This window comes from Oreochromis niloticus, linkage group LG11, assembly GCF_001858045.2.
Source record: "Oreochromis niloticus isolate F11D_XX linkage group LG11, O_niloticus_UMD_NMBU, whole genome shotgun sequence".
Taxonomy (NCBI): Eukaryota; Metazoa; Chordata; class Actinopteri; order Cichliformes; family Cichlidae; genus Oreochromis; species Oreochromis niloticus.
The window spans coordinates 36290606-36313053 of record NC_031976.2 but is presented as its reverse complement, the minus strand read 5'-3'; the positions used below and the strand labels follow the sequence as shown (position 1 = coordinate 36313053).

Sequence of the window (22448 nt, the reverse complement as noted above, 5' to 3'; positions counted from 1 at the left end):
TAAGATGGTGTCACCTTGGCATTCTCAGAACTGTACTGGGAATCTTCTATTGACATTTTTATAGACTAATAAAAAAAATCAATTAATTGGAAAAAAAAAATAACAGGCAGATTATTCAATAAGACGTTGCTCAGTGCATCATTAAATCTAGACGTGGAGACACTGGAACGTTAATTATGTGTAACCTTGACATTTATGACTCTACAAGAACTCAGCTCAGTTGAGAAAAGCGGCTGAAATATAATTGAATGCCACTGAGTGGGATCAAACTGTGCGGATATGTGACCACGTTCAGCGGAGGCACTCACTGAAAACTAACCCAACAAGTTTGTTGTTTTTATTGTGTGAAAAACTGAAGCGACTCACACTGACACGAGTTAGCTCGTTATATTGATCATATATTGCCTGCCCGGGCCTCCTGTACCTGTTAAATACCAAAGCTTGTTTTTGGCCATTTGTGCCGATGCGTTGATCAGATATTGATTATGGGCGCACATATGCAAGAAATGCAAAGCCAAAGAATGCGCAGATGCGCGTGTGTGCAGTGGAAGCAGTGCTTAAGTTAAAGTCACCGTGCAAATGTCAAAATCTTTGAGGAGGTTTAGCCTCTCTCTCTCTCTCTCTCTCTCTCACTCGTTCTCCGAGCTCGTGCAGGCTCGCTCTCTCTCCCCTCCTCGCTCTCTCCCTCACACTCAGCCAGCCGGTGCTGCAGTGGCTCAGTCGCAGAGCGCTAGCGCGGCTGCTTTTCGGTAACTCGTTCATCCGTCGGACACGACTGCGTCCACGGATCGTAGATGCAGCCCTCCGTTTGCGCCGCTTCGTCTCCAAACACGCACCCGTTCGACCCGGTTGACGTCTTCTGCGCGGACTCCGGCGTCTCATTCGTGCGTCCCGATTGCGTAAAAGTCGTAAGTAGCTAAGGGACGCGCTGTCCAATAATCTTGATCGATCGCAGGCCGGAAGCACGCGTTAGTTTAGTTTGGAAAATTGTGTCGATGTGCGCGGAGATGGAAAGTTGACCGCGTTCTCACATGATCGCCGCGAGCTCTGCAAAGTAAACGACTCTGTCCCGAAAATATCCAGCATGCAATGCATAATTAATCAAGCATTATGCACAAACACACGCCGATTAATTATTTACTCGATCTGCTAAACACTTGCAGTTTAAAGTAAATAGGTGTCCGCCACAGTATCTGCAAAGCGCAACATAAAGTCCAAACACACTCCAGGGCAGCCGGACACGTGTTGAGTTCAGTGTACGTTTAGCTGTGGGATTGTTCAGAACAGCCCGACCTTACAGCTGCAGCACCGGGGTCAAGCTGCTCCGGTTCAGCTCACCTTGAACCATGCTGGTAATGTGCACGAGTCCTCCGCGGGCAAACCGCCCAGCCCGTGGCCACGCGGCGCTCCTCCGGGCATCTCTCATAGTCCTTCTCCTCCTCTGGCCACGGCCGTCTGCAGGCAAGAAGAAGCTGTACATCGGAGCGCTGTTCCCCATGAGCGGAGGCTGGCCGGGCGGTCAGGCGTGCATGCCCTCCGCTCAAATGGCCCTGGACCTGGTGAACAACAGGAGCGACATCCTGCCCGACTACGAGTTGGAGCTCATCCACTACGACAGCATGGTGAGTGCATGTGGAGGAGAGTCAGAGGAGGTGCGCACTTAAAGTGATGTGTGTGTGGTGTCAGCCCCTGAGGGATGTCATGATCTGCCTCTCAGATTATCACGAGGGCTCTTGTCATTTTCTCAGTTCTTGTAAGTGTTTTGTTCAATTCTTTTCTGATTAAAAACAGAGAAAGAAATCCTGGCTTTTATTTTTTTTTTCAATTTTCTCAAGAGTCATTGCAGATTTATGAAATTATACTGGCTGTCTTTTTTATTTTTATTTTTAGGATTGCAGGTTTTCTCCCAAGTTAAAGATAATTAGGAACTGCTTTAACGATAGCCCACCTCATCAGGGGAGGTTTTCTTTGTGTATTGTAGATTTTGGGGTCATATTTTTTGAACATCAGCCTCTTTGTGATGGAAGCGTCTTTACTGATGTTTGCCACATACAAAAACATCAGGCACTAGGTGAAAATGTCACTTTTTCTAAGGAAGTGCTTTGGTTCTTTCATGTTTTTATCTATGGGTCACCCCGCTGATAGCTAACCCCCCAGAGTCTTTGCGCTCTGTGCCACATTCATTTTGCTAAATGAGCAAACACACCTCCTGCTTGTTGGTCATCAATCATTCATCATGGTGGTATTTTGAAATGTCAGCATTATCGACCAATATAAATCCAATAAGCACCCCTCCAGCTTGTTCAGATACTGCCCTTTTTAACCACCCACGCCACCCAAATCGACCTTAATCACAATCCGGGTTATTTATGTGAGTGAATAATCCTCGTCTTTGGGTTCTCACTGCTGCATATCCTGAAGTTTTTCACTGAAAGGAAGTGTTTTTCTCAACAGTGGGATGAGTGCAGACATAGATTTGTTTAAAAAAAGCAATCCTCTGTCTCTTCTCTTGAGGGTTGTTATCAATCATGCTGCAGGACAGATGCCTGGAGAGTTGGCTGGGGCACCAAACAGTTAACTGCACAGGGACTGGTTAGAAATTTGCTACGAGCTTTATTCTGATTGGTGTACGAGGCTCTGCATTGGAATCCTGTTAAACAGAATAGCAGGGAAAGAGAGCAAGTGTGTGTGTGTGTGTCTGTGTGTGTGTGTGTGTGTGCATGTGAGAGAGAAAGAGAGCGAGAGTTGGCATGGCAACACAGTTACTCTTGAAGCACACCACAGAAACAAACAAGGCTTCAGCTCTGTGGAAATATGTGTGCAAAATCATACGCTGGATGTATGCAGAGCTGATGGCACAGAGCATTTTGTTAGACATACACCTCGTTCTTTGCACTCGAAACAGATTAAATACGTGCGTGTGTCCTCCGATTACAAGTGTAGTGAAGCAGGCATCTGCAGACGGAGCAGCCATAAACATAAAAATAAAGCAATGAAGAGATTTCAGAGGGATTGGAAAACATCTCTCTTCGTGCTTCAGGAGTTGCTGGCGCCTCCGGCTCGCGAAATAGATGCAGATCCTTTTTGAAGGGAAAAGCTCAAAGAGGCTAGTGTAACATTGTCTGAATGATACTGGTTAATTCCTTGATTTTAAGTCCTGGCGGGAGGGGGGTAGAGGGAGGAGGAATTTATTGCTCCTACTCTGGGTACAGTGTGGTCAGAATGAGGTTTTTACTTTTTGATTGCAAACGTTTTTCACCTGGCTGGAATAGTAATGAGGATGACAGTCTGAAAACCAATTATAAAGAAGGAGATTAATTATGATATTTGCATGCAGTTATGAGAACCCATTCCACATTCTTGTTTGGTCTGAGAAGAGATCGCCACATTTGAAGCACAACTTGGTGTTTAACAGCGAGATTAAGACGAGGGTTTAAATGGCTCTTTGTTTGCATCTCGAGATGAAGGCTGCGGAGTGTAATTATGCATCAAAGACTCTTAACTGGAATTTATTATGATGAGAAACTTTTATTGCATCTCTAAATGATTAAATAAAAGAAATGCATCAAGGGAGGCCTATTATGCATATCTTCAGGTCCATATTTTTATTTGTGTATTCTACCAGGGTAGCTTTGCAATTAAGAAACAAACATTATTAACAATGTGATCCTCGTTCACCTTAGTGCAGCCCCAATTTTGCTCCTCTTTCCTTCCTGCTACCTCCCCTTTTCCTTCTGATTGGCTGTTCCTGCTAAACTAAAGGTGGGTGTTCACTGTCAAAGCTGTCTGACGTTGTCATATTTTGGATATCCGCTTTCTTTGACATCATAACAAACCAAGAGTAGAAAAGACAATGCAAGTCTGAATCGCAGACCGTATAGGAAAGATGGCTGTAGCTCCTGGTTCTCAGTTATTGGTTACCAAAGTTCTTTGTGAAGCCTCAATCTGAGTGTTTTGAGGTCGCTGTCAGAGTTTAAACGCGACAAGTGAGCCACAGATCAGATTGAGAGAAAGAAACGGAGAGACACTGCAGTTTAATAGGCTAGCAACTTGTCACAGCGTGCGACTGAAATTTACGACGACGAGAGCCGTTTCCCTACAGACCTATAAAACCAGACTAATAGGTAAACAGAGGAAAAGAGCTTCACTGGCTTCTTTCAGACCTGGAGGCTACATCCATGTTTGAGATGCAGCTCAGCAAACATAGCTCAAACCCCGATGTCACCTCCCTGGTCATCTTATCTGAACTGTAAGACAGACGGGTGATGATATTGTTTCGAGCTAAACTACATGTTTACAGAACTGCATTTGGGCTTTAAAATGTGGCTACTTAGTGGTTGTAAACAGACATTCACCTGACAGCTTCTCCACATAGAAAAAGTAGTATTACTACTGTTGGTATTGGCCTGTTTTTACAATATAAGATGAAATTTGAAGGAATTTACAGTCTTTATGATTTATAGTGTGCTAAACTTAGCACGTCACAAACACTGTAGGTCTGCTCCTGATGCTCGTGTTATGCACCCTGTGACAGGAGTCCGGTTATCTCAGTAGAATGAGAAATGACCTTTGTGGAATATACTTTTCTTTCTTGCAGCAAAGTCTAACAAAGACCTCCAGGCCATGTTCAATGTTTAGCTCATAAGAAAGCTGTGGTCTGACTTTTGTTTTCAAAGTGTTTTTTAACCATGACTAGACGTTGACAAAAGACCACCAGCCTACGGTTATTCAACATCGCAGCGTTTGCTGGGAGACTAATATACTCAAGAACTCCCACTGTCTAGACTTCTGGCCTCATAGTGGGCAATTGTCAGATAGTCCAGCAGGAGTCGGGCTGTATGGAGATATGGAACAAAAATGTAAATTTCACGGGGTAAACTTTTTTCTTCTCATTTATAATAGTGTAACTATATATATATATAATTCCATATTTATATATTTGCTTTACAGTTAAATACTTTTCCTGAATACTAAGAATGTCACAGCACCAGGTCCACTTAATAGCATCCACCATTTTGATTCAGGCATGAAGCAAAGGACTTCTGGCAGCAGTCACCTTCAGCCGCCAGCACAACCAGCTGCTCCTTATACACACATGGAAATTTCTGTTGTGGTGCTTCTTATGTGTAGTTGTTATTTAGAATCACGTGGCGCTGACCGAGGACGTCCTGTTGTAAAACCTTTACGGATTAACGAGTGTTTATAAGCAGAATGACAAGATTTTACTGGTAAATCTGCAACTGTGTGGATTTACTTCAGTTCAGACGCTTTCCCGATGCTAGAGCTGCAGAAACTAAATTCAAATGTGGACATTTTTGTCCAGGAGCAGGTGTAAATGATTATTTTAGCTGTTTGGCTCTATGTACTCCCGTTCATTGAGGGCTATTCTGCAGCCAGAGTCTGTACAATGGGATTAATAGGAAGTGAAATGGCTCTTGTAGATCGGTTCTGGCTGAGCTTTGGGCTCACAGGGATTACTTGCACATTCACTGACCTCATTATTTAAAACTTTGTCCATCTTTAATGTGAGCATTGAGTGGTGTAACAGTACACCCGTATGTGGCAGAAAATCAGAAAAAGCAGTAGTTCCACCTCTGACATTTGACTTGGCAAACAGGTGACAATTTGGGCTGGGAGTATGGAGCGATGTCCAACTTGTTCAACATCATAAAATATTTATGAAGCTCAACACTTAATCCCAGCCTGTCTTTTAAATGGATGCACATACCCCATGGTAGCAGAACGGCTTGTTTCTCTGGCTATTCTGGCGACAGCATCAGACTATTTACAGCCTTCTGAGATGTGCGCACACATGCACACACAGGATCGCGCGCAGACACGCGCTCTCCACACAGGCTGTTGCCATGGATATATCAAAGCCGAGACTGCAAACTTTGATCAATTATTAACAGTGATGAGTGAGACGGTGGAGATGCAGAGAAATGGCGGTGAAACAAGGTGCTTCCCTCACTTCCGTTTTTGATTTTAATTGGCAGCCGTGACACAATTTTCCATCCGCTGTGGCATAACTCGTATCCTTCAGTGGTCCTCGTGCATGTCCGTTGGCACACGAGCCTGAAGTGTGGTGCCAGACGCAATTATGAGGAACTAAGGAGATGTAGCTCTGCATGCTTTGAGATTCAATATTCAGGCGGTCCCCCAAGCCTGATCATATCCCCTATTCACACTCTTTTTATATTATTCAATCTGGAGTGTAATTAGATGGCATATTATGACGACCAAGTGTATTTTCTCATTCTTCCCAGCTCAGGGAAACTTCAGTTTCTTTCAAAGCTTCTCGCCAGCTGGGTATGACTGATTGGAGAGACTACATGGGCATGTTAACATGACACCGATATTGGCTGCAGGAATTTCAGCACCAAGGACAGCAGCTGAAGTGCCCATCTTTTGTGGGGTATGTGAGTGTGTGTGTAGTTTTATGTACACACACAGTAGCATTAATCTGGGTGTGTGACAGAGAATGTGAATGTGACCATGAATGGCATCGGGGGCCTTCATTGCTGCTGCTCTCATGAGCCAAGGAGGAACAGAAATGAAAGTAGAAATGGTGATGACCCCAGGGGGCTGTAGCAGACAGACCTCCAAGAATAGCAGAGATTCCTCAGCCTTTATTGCAAACCTGCCAACACCCCTGTTTTATAAGGAGGCCATGTGCTTGCTGATTATGTTACCAAAGGCTTTGTGTGTAAAGAGAATGACTGAAACATTCAACAACTGGAAAAGATTTTTTTCTTGCAAGTACATCCAACCTCTGCCACTTACCTTTAAAGCCTGTTAATATTTCATGTGGAAATAGCACAAAATAAACAGAGACTGTATATTGAAGATATATGTTGCCACTGTGCAAAGCTTAGTAATCAGGAAATGGTTGCAAACTTGGTTAGTATGTACAGAGACACTACTGGTACATGACACAAAGACAAGTATCTGACAGTTAAGGCTGAATAACGTGCAAAAAAGAGAAAAAAAGAAAGAAAAGAAAGCACAAAGCTAGTTGCTACAGCTACCTGCGTCGCCACGCACCTGTCGGTCAAAAGCCGCCATGCCTTAAGTAAACAACAAAGAAATACCCCCCCCCCCCCGTTAATCTCATGAAGGGAGAAATTAGCCATAGTGTCCAACGCTTTTCTATATTTCTCTTGTAAAGTTTGACACCAGGTGGCCTTTGGAGGAACTACAGTTCCTCTAACAAGTTGATTTTGTTGTATTAGAATCAGAAAACCAGTGGAGTTGCCTCCACCGGTTGAATTTTGATGGTTTAGGTGTTAATTGTTGATTTACAAGTGACCACTTAATGAATCTGCAATGCTGTTGCGGCAGTTTCTCTCGTAGATCTATCTATCTCCCCTCACTCGTGATTAAAAACATCTCCAAGATTGGTCAACATGCTCAATTGGTGGCTTCAGCCATCATTTATATACAGTGTGTGGTTTTAAAACAAAAAGTTTCTATATGATGGGTTTGGCACTGGTTTACCATGAATTGACGTTTGAACTTTTCCATATCTTTTTCATCTCTGCACAGTGTTCCCATTATATTATCAAAGGTTTCATTTCTTGCTTTCATAGAAAAATGGCATGATTGAAAAGTGCAGCTATGTATGTATGTTGTGTTCAAAAATACACCCTTTCATTATACACCTTTTACTGCCTGCTAACCATTTCCTGTTATGTTATTCAAAGTGAAAAGAACATGGAATAAGTAACTGTTCAAAGCAAAATAACTGAATTACTTTCTTAGAAAACTTCAATCTAAGCTGGGTTTTCTTGTGTGTGCCTCCATCTGCTTTTATTATAATGATTAAGGGTTTTAATAGCAAAATTAACTCGAGCAGCCTGTTCAGGGATCTTACAAACGCTCTGTAACGAATTCATAGAATTAAAGGGCTTCTGTTTAATATGGGTTGCTCAAGGGATTTTAAAGTGTTTTTTTAATTTGTTTTCCATTATTTTTAATTGTCTTGCACAACATCAGTATTACTGTTTTTTTTTTTTTTATTTCAAATCAAACATGCTAAATTGTGTATATATATATAAAAAATAATCGCAGGTTTCCCATTGTTATTACCATTGTCATTAACACCACAGTCACACTAATAGAAACAATGGCTGGAGACTGCGGCATGATCCAAATTATTGCAACTACGTACAATAAACTTGCAATTTTGTTGCCTTGACAAAGGGCGACCATGTCTGTAAGCACTCGTAGTCAGCTGCTGTCTTCAGAGCGACTGTGGTGCGTCAAGACGGCGATAAAACGGCATTCAGATGGAGTCAGTCTGCTACCAGGCTGATCAGGATGTGATAGAGACTGGGGTCAAGCTGGCAATTACGAGCAGCCTGTTTGTAATAATACAGAGATTAAATGATAAATAGGTTGTGATCTGTTGGCATCACATTAAACAGAAGTTCACATTAACTACTTATATTATAATTACTTAACAGCCAGAACCTCAAAGGTCTAAAACAGAAATTCCTCCATAAAGCGGTTTAGCTACGAAAGGACACAGCTGCTTAGCAAAACACATTTTCTATTACCAGAATACAAACTGCTGGTAACCAGTATTGCAAAGAAATGTGTCACAGATGAGTTGCACTCATCAGTGCAGACTGACTCCGACTGATTGCAACGTGTTGGCAATCTGCCTGCATTTCTAAATGATATAAATAGACAGCACGTATTTCCAAAGTTTTGCAGATCTGTCTGACTGTGATTGCAGTCACTGTGAAACGTGGCTCGAACACTGGGCAACAATTTTGCTGTTGCCAGATGAGAAAAAATTTCAATGCAATAACTGGTGAGTTACCGTTTTGTTTCTCTTTTTGTTTTTTGTTTTCTAGTTGTGAGGAGGTTGCATTCCTGTTTTTCCTCTAGTGTAACCAAATCATTATATCCTGGCTAGCTAGCCTAGTGTGTTTGTGAACATTTCTAACCTCCCAAGCCTGACAGCATGCCACACTTACGGATGCACTGATCTGATATTTGGATCTGCTGTCAGTGACACCAGGCTGATCCATTTAGTTCACTTACACGTTGTTCTGTATTTTTTTTACTCAACCACAAACTGTGTTTAAGTGAGCTGACATGACTGGAACGCAAAGTTTTCCCTCGCTCACTCGCTCTCACTCTCACTGTGTAACACTTGGGAAGTTCTTATGTCTCATCAGTATATTAATATTATTTCACTTGCTCTATGCAAAGAGGTGCACACACAGTGAGACTGAGAGCAGAGGAAGGAGAAACTGGCGTGCGAGTAAAACTCGCAGTAAAGACTAGTCATTAGGTCATTAATGTTTTTTTGTAAATGCTTATTTTCATGTGTCTTGGGTCTGTTGTTGGTTTTTTTTGGTTTTAAGTCTTTGATTTTTTTTTCCAATTTATTTTATAAAGTTATTAAAAGTATTCCTAAGAATACTAGTAGCCTAAGTGAAGCTATATGCAGTCTACTTCCTGTAGCCACAGTGAAGCTACTCGTGCACTGTGTAAGTTTGGGAGCATCTGATCTGAGAGAGGCCTCTCTTTATCATTCTTTGATGTCATACTGGTTCTGATGATCCATGACCTTTATTCATGCAAAGCCATGTTTACAAAATACAGATTCTTCTCCTCGGCTCTAACCTAAAGGAAATATGTTTTTGTTCCCCAGCGACTGGGTTTTTGCGCTGGTTTGTCATGAATTGAAACAGCTTGAGTCTTTTCTCGTCTTGCTGCCCAGTGTTTCAATTTTGCTTCTGTTCAAGCAAAGATTTAATTTCCTGCGCGCACAGAAACAGTGAATGATTGAAAGCTTCAACTATATGTCTGATGCCATTTTGCAATTGTGTTCCAGACTAGACCCTTTCATTTTATACCAGCGCAGCCTGTTAGCCACATCATATTAAGATGAAGGTGGAAGGTGCGCGGAATATATAACGGCTGCTGGGTAAAACTGAATTTGTTTTTTGATAAACACCAGTGTCAGGTTTAATGATAGCGGTGTTTCACAGAAAATGAAAGCCTATTTTATTGTAAATTTACTCGTTATCTGTAATAATTAGGCTTTCTACCTGAGAAGTAGTTTTTGACTAATGTGTGCTGAATGTTTGTTCATTTTCTTTACAAACATTCAGCTGCAATCATTAGAAGTATTTTAAAGTAAAGCTCTGCATGCAAGCCTGTTAGTGTAACTACATATATATAGAGAGAGAGTTAGCAAAACCCTGACTAAGCAAGTTGTCTCAGTGTGAATTCCTAAAGAACATCCACGAGGTCAGAAACTGCACTTTTAAATGAAATTGTAATGTCTTCATATATTAGGCAGCAACTTATTTGCGAAATTGATGGAAACAAGCCGTTATTAAACGTGTAATGTGCTGTGGTAATGACAGATTGATGAAATAACTCAAAGATAATTAGCGTGGGCGGTGAATTACTGCTCAGAATGAAGTTAAAACACTGTAACACAAGAAAACTAACAAGCTTCTCCTCAGCATGCAGCCAGCCCACAGCCACAGTGACAGAGAACACAAACAACCTTCGGGAAAGACACTGTTTAACAAGCTGAAGGCGTCAATCTGCATCTTCTTCATATGAAGATAAGGCAACAGTTATTTTTATGAGGAGCTGAGAACCATGTGGTTTGTATCCAGCTGATTTCACCCAGTGAGCTGAAGTGATCTGTGAAATGAGCAGGTATGGTGATTGATTGGAAAGAAAACCTGCAGCCTGTCTACGTTGCATTGCACAGGGTTGGCTCTTTCTATTCAGTTCAGTTTTAGTTATGCACTCAAAGTGAGGACAGTGCCTTACATGACCGAGAGAAACCCAACGATTCCCTTTGAGCAAGCGCTTACCCTAAATAACACAAATGTTGTGAAGCTGTTTACCACGTCAATATTAATTGTGTTAATCCAGCAACTAATGATAGACTGAGGGAGCAATTTTACACTCATTCATTCGCCTGAAAACTTTAATCACTGAAATGATTCAGCTTTGGTCAATATTATCATGACAAGTAACAGAATTTCTGCAAAGATAAATTGCAAAATCCAGCGTAATTCAGAGGTTTTACAAATCCACTCAAACAGGATCCACAGTGGGAGTTTGCACTGCTTTCTACTCCCAGCTCGTCCATGTTTTGGAATTGTGCTTTTTGTGGAGGGCTAAAAGTGTCAAATTCAAATAAATAAACACATCAGTTTGTTTGTCAATAATTAAAAATATCAATTTGATTTAAAACATAAGCAGTTGTTTCACTATTTCATTAATTATTCTGTGCTTCTGTCAACACCATCCATCAGAGTCAAGGGGCGGGGCCTAATCAAACACTGACCTAATCAAAAACATTGATTTGTTCCGGGCTCGAGTCTGGCAGTGGGTATTTCTCAGAGTTCGTATTGCACACTTGTTAGTTCCTGTTGGACCAGTACACTCAGGAGTCCAGACATCTGAGGACAGGAGGATGCAGCGTACTCAATGACATCAGCTCAGCTTCACTGTTTACTTTACTGCTTTTTATGATTAATGTTTATGATGAAAGTAGCACATAATAGACCTAATTACCTGTGTTATTTACAAACACACACACGTTTTTAAAAGCCCTCTGGCAAGATGCTCAGCTATAAAAGGGCCATTAATGTGAAATTATTTTAAAAGGTCATAAACACTGGACTTATTTGGATGAGGTAAAGAAGTGTACACCAGCAGATTAAATTAAATATTACTGATTATTCAAGCGACAGTTCAGCAGTCGCTATGCATCTATACATAACTCTCACTGCTCATCAAAGAAAAAACACACAGATCTAATAATTCAAGTAGACTTCTATAACTTATAACAGCCAGCTGGTGTTTAGAATACAGTTGGATAAATATTAAAAATGAATAATTTGATAATTTTTGGAACAGGCCTGACATTACTCTTCAGGAACATCATCAATATGCAAGTCCAGATGTTTCTGCTCTTGGTGAAAACGCTCTCAGTTTCCTCTCTGTATTAAAATATTTTTAATGTTAGTTTTATTGGAAAATAAGGTGTCATAAACAAGTTTAACACATCTGAACATCATGAAACAAAGACAAGCAAATGATTCTGTTGAAAATATAATACAACACTCCAGTGGTGCATCATGGTTCACTAAAACTATCCAGTTATGAAGCTTATCTTTAATCAGAAAATGGACAAACCATCACCGGTTAGATATCACCTCTGTGATTTATATCCCGTGTTTACCCCCGAGTGAGAGGTGAGGGGTTTTAAAAACAGTGTTCTGGGAGCAGGCTATTCTCAGCCAGCATCATGAGCTCCGATTGCCCGATCAGCTGATCGCTGAGACGAGCTGGCTGTTAGCCTAATGGGACCTGACATGTCACAAAATGTTGGAGCACTTTTGCAAATGGGCTCTATCTCAGCAAATCAACGAGATATGTGAAATTTATACCGTTATGTTCTCACCTAAAAACTCCTAAAAGTGTATTTATTGACACAGAAACAGTAGGATTTCAACATTTTACTTGCAGTTTGGTGCTTTGCTTCCCCCACTGCTGCTTGTGATGTAGTTTGAAATGCATTCTTGGATACCTGGCTGCCACAAGTCCACACCACCCCAACCATGAGTCTGTTATCTGGAATCAATCTGTCTTGACTTGCTCTGCGGGGTAACCAATCAGAGGTTAAGGTGTGTTGATAAGCCGCAGTGATGGTTTAAAATATTTTATGACACAATAAATAATGCAGTGTTTCCCAACCTTTTGGAGCCACGGCACATATTTCACTTCAAAAAAAATCACACGGCACACCACCAAACAAAAATGTCACAAAAAGCATATTGATAATTTCTCCCAGCACACCAGGCATAGCGGAATTGGTTTGGATTTGTCCCAGTTATATACCTTTTTTGTCTTTCTTCTGACCACTACTCATGCTGGGCCTTCCTCTGGGTCGGAATTTTCTCCAGGTCAGATTAACTACTTTTCAAATATTTATCTATTACTATTACACACTGCGTTGTCTCACTTGCAGCATGACCATGTAATTTCTTCTTCATCTTCTTCTGGCAGTTGGCAACCCATTTAATTAGAGCAGGTAGTTGTACTGCCCTCTAGTGGAAGAGAATGTAATTGCTCTGCCCGTTGCTCGCGCTGGTTGCTTAGAATACCAATCAGGTGAAACCAGATAATCTCCATGGCACACTCGATCATTTCTCACAGCACACCTGTGCCACGGCACAGTGGTTGGTAAACACCGAAGTAATAAATTAAATCTTGAAAACGTTAAATATGTTTTTAAATCAAATCAAATTTGGCTCCAAAAATCAGTCTCCTCATAGACTCCTCATGGTTAAGTGTCAGACTTTGCAACAGAAAAAAAGTAGCTAATTTTCAGTATTTATAGCTATTTTAATTGTATTATTTTCTAACATGTCCATTATGTTTTTGTAGGGGTGTAGCTGCTGTGATTGACAGGTGGTTGCCTTCTTGGTTTTGTCTCAACTAATTTGAGTCCCTAAACCGGACCTCTGAATTTCTGTCATGGTGTTGGAGCGTTTTTAATCCAAGTAACTGACAAATATTATGACCTCATTTGCAGTTATTTGTACTAACAACTCATCCAAGAAATGAATTCTTCAGTTTGGTGAGCAAAACTCTTGTATTCTGTTCTGTCTGTCCCATGGAGCCCATGGAGTCTCTATACTAACCAAAAGTCTGAGCACTCTGCCTTCAAATATGGTGACTTCTGGCTCCAGAAAGTAGGATAATGGTGGTCTAAGGAGCTTGGAAAGAAAAGGTCATACTACGATGACCTGCATGACTGAGAACCTTCACAGATAGATAATGGTATCATAAAGCTAAAACCAAGGCATCGAAGTGGGAGTTGATAGATCTAATGGTGATTCCATGGTGACTATGTTTATATAGTGCCTTCAATCCTACAGGACACACGCAGAAACGTGCTGAGCTCCTAGCCGAGGAGTCGTGACAGAGGCAGTGATCTCGGCTGTCTAGAGTGGGCAGTGACCGTCATGATGGCATTTCAAAAAATGTTTTTAAATGTCTTTGTGTGGTCTTTGCGATTGAAGTTCCCCCTTTGATTAGGATCAATCCAGGAAATCATATAGCAACATTTACATGAGAAGTCTGGCTGTCAGAGCTGCTTAATGGGGCTCCGATTGAATTATCTAATTGCATGTAAACTTAACCACTGTAATTCCACCCAATCTAAAGTTAATGGAAAACACATCAATCAACAAGAAGCCCAGCCATTTCACATTCCTGAGTCTCGACTGGTGATTACCACTTCAGAAAAATCACAGGGCTGCCTCAACGAGACAATTCAGCCATCGAGACAAACACCCCAATTAGGATCTTTATTGGTTGTTGCCATCACCATCTGCAATTCGATTGCTTGTGACACTCATCTGGAGTGTATTTTTTTTAGCCATGCATGTGTGTGTTTGTATTTGAAAGCCATATCTCTTCTTCCATGCCGAATCATTAGATGTGTCAGGCCCGTTTAACTGTGACTCTGATGAGCAGTGTGGTGCAGACGTCTGTAATGTGGCTGACAGAGTGGTGATGGATCATTCAGCCACACTTTCGCCACCTAGACACGCTGTAAATGACTTTATTGGAGGCTTGTAATGGCTCGTGATGGCTGCCGTTGTGATCGTTGTGCTCGCTTTTCTTTGTTTCTGCCTGTTTTTCTTGTTTTTTTTAATGTCCTGATCTGTCAGCGGCGCATCGTGTGTTGATGAGACACGGCGATGCAGGCTGTATGGATGCTGTGAAACTCTGCAGATAATGCATTTTTCTTTCTTACTGCAGCTCATCTTTTCTCTTCAAATTTGCATCTGCTTGTTTACTGCTCTGTGCTACTTTTGTGCTATTTTCTTTGCTTTGTCGTGACCCTTTCTTGTGCTGCTCTTTCCATTTCCCTGACTTGTCCTTTTCTTTCTCCTACTTGTCTTTTCAACGCACATTTGCATTGGCCTTTTTGTGACTCCACTGCTTCGATGTCATTTCCCTTTACTTTATCTGCTCTCTTCTCTTCTCTTACTCTATTTACAGACGCCTCCATCTCCCACTCTCCACTGCTTATTTGTTTCTTTTTTTCCCTCTCGCTCCTCTTTTTTTCCATCTGTCTCCTTCAGTCTTATCGCCTCAGTTTTTTTCTGCATCACCTTCTGTCTCGACTTAATTAATTTCGGTGTCGATCCATTTAAAGCTCACTCTGTCGTTTTTGTCCTTCCAGTGCGACCCAGGAGAAGCTACAAAGTTGCTGTATGACCTTCTGTACACCGAGCCCATCAAGATTGTCCTGATGCCCGGCTGCAGTGGCGTCTCCACGTTAGTGGCTGAAGCGGCTCGCATGTGGAACCTCATAGTGGTGAGTGTCTTCCAGTTTTCATACCGAGCACCTTCACGCTCTTCCTGTTTTACTCCAGATGTTTTAATTTTTCAGACAAACATGAGGCTTAACCTGAAAATTTACTGAAAATCTCTTCACATAATAACAGCCAAAGCAGAATTTACCCATATTTACTTGTGTGGTCTGCACATTAAGTCCAAATATGTGTCCATTAATATTTATATCCCTTTACTCCATAAGTATTTACTCCATGAGTCTGAATATTATTAAAATATATAATATTTGATATATTGTTAAAATCTTGTTAACAAGCGGCCACACAGGCCTAGCACCAGGATAATAAGGCAATGAGCGGCTGGTTGGTTGTAGACAGTCACAAGGTGAAATTAGTGGTAAACAGGTATATGCTGCTGTGCTGTGGTCGCTGGCAGATTGCCACGGTTGCCCACAGTTTGCGAGGAACATCCTGACTTGTCTGCAAAAACTTGCCAAGTATTCACTGAGCAGCAGTGAAACTTTGAAGTGGATGCAAACCTGAAATTGAAACCGTTCACCTTTAAAGTAAAGTTGCATTTTTGTTTGCAAGTGTTTATTGCAGAGGTCTCTGTTTCCAACTTGCATGAAACTTTTTCATGTTTCACAACTGCTCAGCAATTAGTTAGGGAGAGCTTGTAGACGAATCGGCTTGTTCTACCAATGATGGGCGACCTTAGCAACCTGCTAGCAACCTAGGCAGGTTTTCAATGTAGCACTCTTTTTTTTTTTCAACTGATTTCACCCAGCAACAATAGGCAACTACCAACAACCATAACTGTCAGGGTTAAAATAAAGAGAGTATTTGGTTGTCACTCTCCTCATTTGACTTTATAGAGAGTTGCCAGGTGGTTGCAGAGCGGGCTCTAAACCTGAGTGGCTGAGGCCTGACATCCGTCTCTAACTGTCTGCCGACTTCTGTTAGTGAAACAAAACTTTTTCTTTATTTCCTGGATATTATTCTGTGTTTTTGTTAGTTCGCTGCCTACAAAATTTTCTCCACCATTTTCCCCTCAGGAGAGCTGGTGTAGTCCAACTAGTGCTTCCATTTTGGAAGCTTGTTATGTGTTTCACAGTCATGAAACTGAGTTGTTATTGGACTTTTAAAACAGCAGTCGTTTATGAATGTAGCCAATCATTTTCCCTTTCCAGTGGCAGTAAGCGTGGGTAGTTTTGTTGGATTTCAGCCAAGCTATTCCCTAGTTTTACGCAGCAGGCGCCTACACTATAATTAGTAGCGGTAGAAACACAAAACTGTTTTGAATAATAGTAAAAAGTTTTATAGTAATTAAAGTGCTTCACCATGTTTTTCAGTGTCAGCAAAGTGGGTGAAAATAGTATAAGTAGTTAAACTAAGGCCATTTGGAGCAATATGTAGGGAGCGAGAACACCAGCGTCGTAGAACCTAAAGGTCTGAATTTTTGACATAAAGCATGTTCTAATGCGAGATCCCAGATTATAAGACTTTTTTGAGTCATGTTCTAGTTTTGTGTTGTAGCCACAAGTACACGATGTTATAACTTTCAAACTTTACAGAGATTAAAAATTTTCCTCGGTTACTTGGTGATTGTTGTCTGTAAATCTGAGGCTGTGTTCTATATATGCTGCTCACAAAAGTTTCAGGGTTTTCAGCTTACAGTATGAAGTGCCGCAGGGCTATATACACAAAACTGAATCAAAAACATTAAAGAAACACAGTATAACATCAAATCAGTTAAACTTGTGAGATATTGATCTGGTCAGTTAAGCAGCAGAGGGCATTGTTAATCGGTTTCAACTGCATTGGTTTTAATGAAATTAACAACAGGTGCACTACAGGGGCAACAATAAGACAGCCGCCAAAACAGAGTCAGTGTTACTGTGATACCTGGACCCTGCAGAAACTGCATGGGTAGTCCAACTCCTCCAGGATGACACCTCAATGTGTGTCATTGCCACAAGGTTTGTTGTGTCTCCCAGCACAGTTACAAAAGCATGAAGGAGATTTCAAGAGAAAGGCAGTTACTCGAGAAGAGCTTTACAGGGCTATAGAAGGTCCTTAACCCATCAGCAAGACTGGTATCTGCTCCTTTATGTAAGAAGGAACAGAATGAGCACTGCCAGAGCTACAAATCGACCTCCAGCAGAACACACTGGTGTGAATGTCTCTGACCAATCAGAAACAGACTTCACGAGGGTGGCCTGAGGGCTGGACGTCCTCTGTCTTCAGCATTGATTGAAATCCCACAATCGGCAGGTCCATCATTGGTGTTTTTCACAGGTTAGAGTAAGTACAGCCTGAGCACATGTGACAGACATGAAAGGATCTGGATAACTGTGGAGAACGCTATGCTGCCTGTAACATTGTTCAGCATGGCCTGTTAGGTGGTGGGTCAGTGGTAGCCAAGGGTGGCATATCCATGTAAGATGTAGAATGTGCAATGGGTCCTGGGTAGGTTGATCATTTTCATTTTCATGCTTCGGAAACAGATGGCAATGTTTCGCTCCTCACGCGTTACCCAGTCCAGTATACATATCCATGATTTTGATTTTCTTTTTAATATCTGATGTGTTTTAATGTTTTTTTTTAAACCAATCCAGTGTCCTCTGAGAGTCGTCTCTCTAATATGGATTGCTGCTTTATTCTAAATCTGAGGCTTGTTTATGATTAGAACTCTGTGGCGATACTTCCTGTGAGCCTTTACCTTTGTTCTCTGCAATAACACGTTGGTGCATAAAACATTTCTGAACTGGTCATTTAAGTTTCCTGAATATCTTTCCTGCTAGAGTGAACGTTGATCTTAAAGGATTTCCTTGTCACTTTGCAAAAAGGAACTCTGAAGAGCTGATTTGGCATACTTTTAATCATGTACCTTTTCCCGAAAGGTTTGTAGATGGTTAACTAAAGCAACTGCTGTAAACAGTGACTGTGTCCACTGCCAGCCTGCAGAATTTTGGAAAAAGGTTTTAGCAACAGCAAGGTGTGAAGGTGTAAAGAAGCTGCTCAGCATCGAAGAACTTCATCTGTCAAATATGCTGTTGGATGTTTTGACCTTCACACCTATGCCTTACATTTCCCTGATCACATAACTACAGCAAAACAATGATCCCACACATTTAGCTAAAATGGTAAAATCTAGAAACTTCTTAAAAAGCCAAATCAGTTGTGCTGTTCTGTAAGCCAACACTAAATTTAGCACTGTGAAGCCCAGTTTCAAAGTTTCAGCATTTCTTTTTTGGAGCTATGAATGATTATATTTAGACTCACCCTCGATAGGACTGTTCTAAAGGATTGCATTGGATCATACCAGGCTGTAAACATGACCAGACAGGGGGCTGCTAAGTAATCAGCTCACACCAAGCAGGAACATCTAGGGCTAAAACATGAAGTCAATGTAGAGTTACTGTAAATGGGCACTTGAGGCCTTGCTCCATAAGTGAGTTAGTTCCCAAACTCTCATGTTAAAATGCCCAAGTATGTTGCATTTTAGTGCCTGGTACAAAAAAGTTTGAATCCTTAGACCTAAACTTTGTGACAACTACAGAGAGACTGAATTTATTTTATAGCTCACCCATTGTATAAAAACTTGAAGGCAGGGGAATAGCAGCTTTGACAGGTGGGCCAGCACAAGCAGCTGCAGCTGATAGCTCTCTGCTCTGCCTCACCTCCACTAATTGAAAGCACTGAACTGGACCTCTTGACTGGTTTTGTGCTGTTGGTGCCTTTTGAAGCATTTTAATGGAATTATCTGACTAATGCTATGGCCGCTTTATAGTGCAGCCCGTACAAGAAAGGCGTGTTTCACTTTTGATTCGAGTATTTTACTATTCCGTTACTCGGCACTAATTAGCAGATATGTGTGTCTTTGTGTTGCATCCATACAGGTTCTTGCTACGAGACTATAAACATGGTATTGGCCAAAATGCTAAAATCGGGCTTTAAAATGTATGACTTTGACATGGGAGTCTGTGGAGACTGATTTGCTTTCAGGACCAGCCTCAAGTGGTCATGTGACGAACTGCATTTTTGTCATTTTTTTGTGTTGGCTTCCTTTTTCAATCCTGGAAAAAATCCCATTCCAGTTGTTTTATTAGCAAAATTAACAGCGCGGAGAAGCAAACAAAAGAGGCTCTGTTACAGCAGATTGTCTGTAGAGAACAAGAGCCAGATGCCAAACAAACAGGCTAAAAAGACAATGCTGTCCCATGTTCCTTTGTCTCTGTGGTGAACTTTGGTTGTGCCTAGCATGGAAAGGGCTGTAAGCTGATAAAATCCTTGACAATGCTGCCATTTATCTCTCTGCTTTGTGCAGCTGAACACTGCAAATGCACTTTTAAAAGACTTCAGAAAGGATCTTTAATTAGTGTTGAGACTTTACAAGACTGACAGCTGCGCTGCTGTCTACGACAAAGAATATTTATTGGCCTCAATACAGCATCATAATATACGTACAGTATTTATGACAAGTATTAAACACAACCCAGATCTTTAAAAGAGTGAGAGATCCGTTGCTGTCTTCTGCTGCTGTGATTTTGTTGAAAGCATTTCGGCTTTTCATGCCTTCATCACTCAGTTTATTTTGTTTATCTCATTCTCTTTCTTCTCTTGATCTGCCTCTCTGTCACTCACGGCGCTCTGCTTATTAGCTTTGTCCCATAATTGAAGTTTCATCCAGAGATTAGTCATCGAGAACAATCGGTTCTAGCGGTTGGCATCTGCCCCTCTTTCTCGTTTCTGGGCTTTCTCAGTTTGCCACCCTTTTTTTCCTCATCGTTAAATACTCTTTTCCACTTTCTGACTCTTCGCCTCTCTCCTTTCTTTGTCTGTCTCTGCCTGGAGCTGGGCTGCTCTATTACAACCCCATTTTTTTCCTCCTTTCTTCCTTCCTTCCTTCCTTCCTTCCTCCTTTCCATCTCTAGCTTTCTCTGTGGCTCTCTCCCACTCTTCATTTCCGCCTCAATCCCTCAACTCGAGCAGTCGATTCTCCCTGCACACAAAGGGATCTGTCTCTCTTTACTACACGCCACCACTGGCACAACCACCTAACCGCCACACTCAATTATTTCTGGATGCGTTCTGCCTGCAGGAGCCTCCTCGCATGTCAAACAGCTTCATCAGAGTGCTGGGGAGGCAAAAGCAACCTCCGTTTTTGGACACTGATCAAGGAGGGTCTCTCCATCAGCTCCTTTTAGCACAGTGTTAATTTGATCCCCTATCTTCCTTTCTAAAAGCACTGTAAGCCACAGACGGGCATTGATCTGCTACAAGGCTACGAGAGAGCCGTCGATGTGAGAATTGAGAGATATTGTTGTGGTTTTGGGGGAGCTTCGATGTGGAACTCTGCTCGTCTCATCCTGCCTGCTGCTGCATGGGTCTATTTCTGCCACAGCAGCTTTTGCATTTCACTCGTGTCACTGTTTTCATGTCTGGTGAAGGTTTATTTGAGTGTTGCCGGTGTTGAGTGTCGCTTAGGTTTGACCTCAGTTAAATTATTACACTCTTGCAGGTACTGTGCTAATGAAGCCCCGGCAAAAGCAAGCTGAAAACACTTCAGGTTTTCTAAGTGTTTGAGTTGATGACATTAAACGCTCTGTTGAACCAAATTAACAAACTTTCCACTTTATTTTATGTCCCTCATCTACATCTACACCCTCAGGGGTAGGGGTGCAGTGCAAGTCAATTCATGGACAGGTACAGTCTTCACAAAGTCTTCACTGGAGCTCATTAATGTACAACAAGATATCTATGTGTAGTTATTTGAGGGCCAAAAAGGTTTCCAAGCAGTAAAGGAGCAAATGTGCCGTTATTTCATCCACAGTTCACCATACAACAGCACAGATCCTGTAGCCATCATATCAGACATGCATTGACAACAAACTAATGATTAAAAACCGGTTTAAGAAAAACAACACAACACAACAATCTTTGAACAGACACGTAACCTGTCCAGCCATCGATCATATGCCGACTCCCAGAGTGGTGCTCAGTTACCCTTTCTCTACTTTTTCAAAGATGTAAGGTCAGGAGAAGGCCTGTGTTTGACCAAAGAAAAACTGGTTATTTAAGTTTAGTTAAGAAGATTTAATATATCTGACAGCTTTTAATGTGTATGTGTTTTCTGTAATGGTGGCACAGTGGTTAGAAGCTGAGCTTTTGCTGGGTTTTTCCTCTCACAATGCAAATCAATGCATGTTTGAGTTGGCTGTAGGTCCAGGTATATAGAGGTAGATTTGAGTAGAAGAGCTACATAAATATCACAGAAATTATTTATATTATATAATATAAATAAATTCTGTACCTAATTTTGACAGTTTTTTTTACTATTTAGCATGCATTGGATCACTAGCAAACCAGTTAGAGATACAGTTAGGGTTGGATTTTAACCACATGTTAGACAAGCCAAGTCTCAGAAACCTGAAGGAGCCTTTTAATCTGGTCTTTAAATGCATGTTTTCCTTACAGTTCTTTTCATTATAATTTGTTTGGTTATAACAAAGTGGTGACAATTTTATGACTGGTTACATTTTAGTCTCGTAACCCGAGTCCTGCCTGTGCCTCTACACAGACCGCCAGCCTCCGGGTCGATATCAAGGGCTAAAGTCAGTTTCACTAGAGATTTAAGGCAAGTTTCCACATTTGTGAGACTATGTTTGCAACACCTCCAGGGACAAGATAATAAAATAAGGAACTTTTTTTTTTCTAAGAGTGTAGTGATATTTGTGTCTGGAATTTTTTCCCATTGGTTTTATTTGCCCATGCTTTGTGATATCAACCTCTGAGACGGGCCCTCTGCCCTCGGTTGAATGAATCTCACTTGATGCGTGATAACTGCATGAAAAAAATCACAATTTCAACAGCAACACGTCAAACAACCACTAGGCCTCAAATGACTTTTGCATTCACTTCCCGCCATTTAACAGACATTTGAAAGTTCACTGATGAACAGGAAGCTGAATTGAAGGATACTTATGGATCATTATTTTGAGTGATTATTCACACAAGGCTTGTTGCAGAGGATTGGCCGTACGGCCGTAATTATTCCCTGATTTATTCCCCAGTCACACTGTG

General features: G+C 41.4%; 1 protein-coding gene and 1 long non-coding RNA gene across 10 annotated transcripts in view; one reads left to right on the top strand and one right to left on the bottom strand.

Moving 5' to 3' along the window:
* Positions 1 to 1468, bottom strand: part of LOC109204200 (uncharacterized) — a 35262-nt gene extending 33794 nt beyond the window's left edge. For all 4 annotated transcript variants that reach the window (XR_003222297.1, XR_003222299.1, XR_002063767.2 and 1 more), the window contains exon 1: positions 1339 to 1468. This is a non-coding gene — a long non-coding RNA (uncharacterized LOC109204200). The remainder of the gene's footprint in view (positions 1 to 1338) is intronic.
* gabbr1a (gamma-aminobutyric acid (GABA) B receptor, 1a) overlaps positions 1 to 22448 on the top strand; it is a 128022-nt gene that overhangs the window by 47645 nt on the left and 57929 nt on the right. For all 6 annotated transcript variants that reach the window (XM_005456072.4, XM_003451260.5, XM_005456070.4 and 3 more), the window contains 2 exons: positions 1462 to 1622; positions 15251 to 15385. In XM_005456072.4, the coding sequence (XP_005456129.1) occupies positions 1462 to 1622; positions 15251 to 15385 (296 nt within the window). The remainder of the gene's footprint in view (positions 1 to 1461; positions 1623 to 15250; positions 15386 to 22448) is intronic.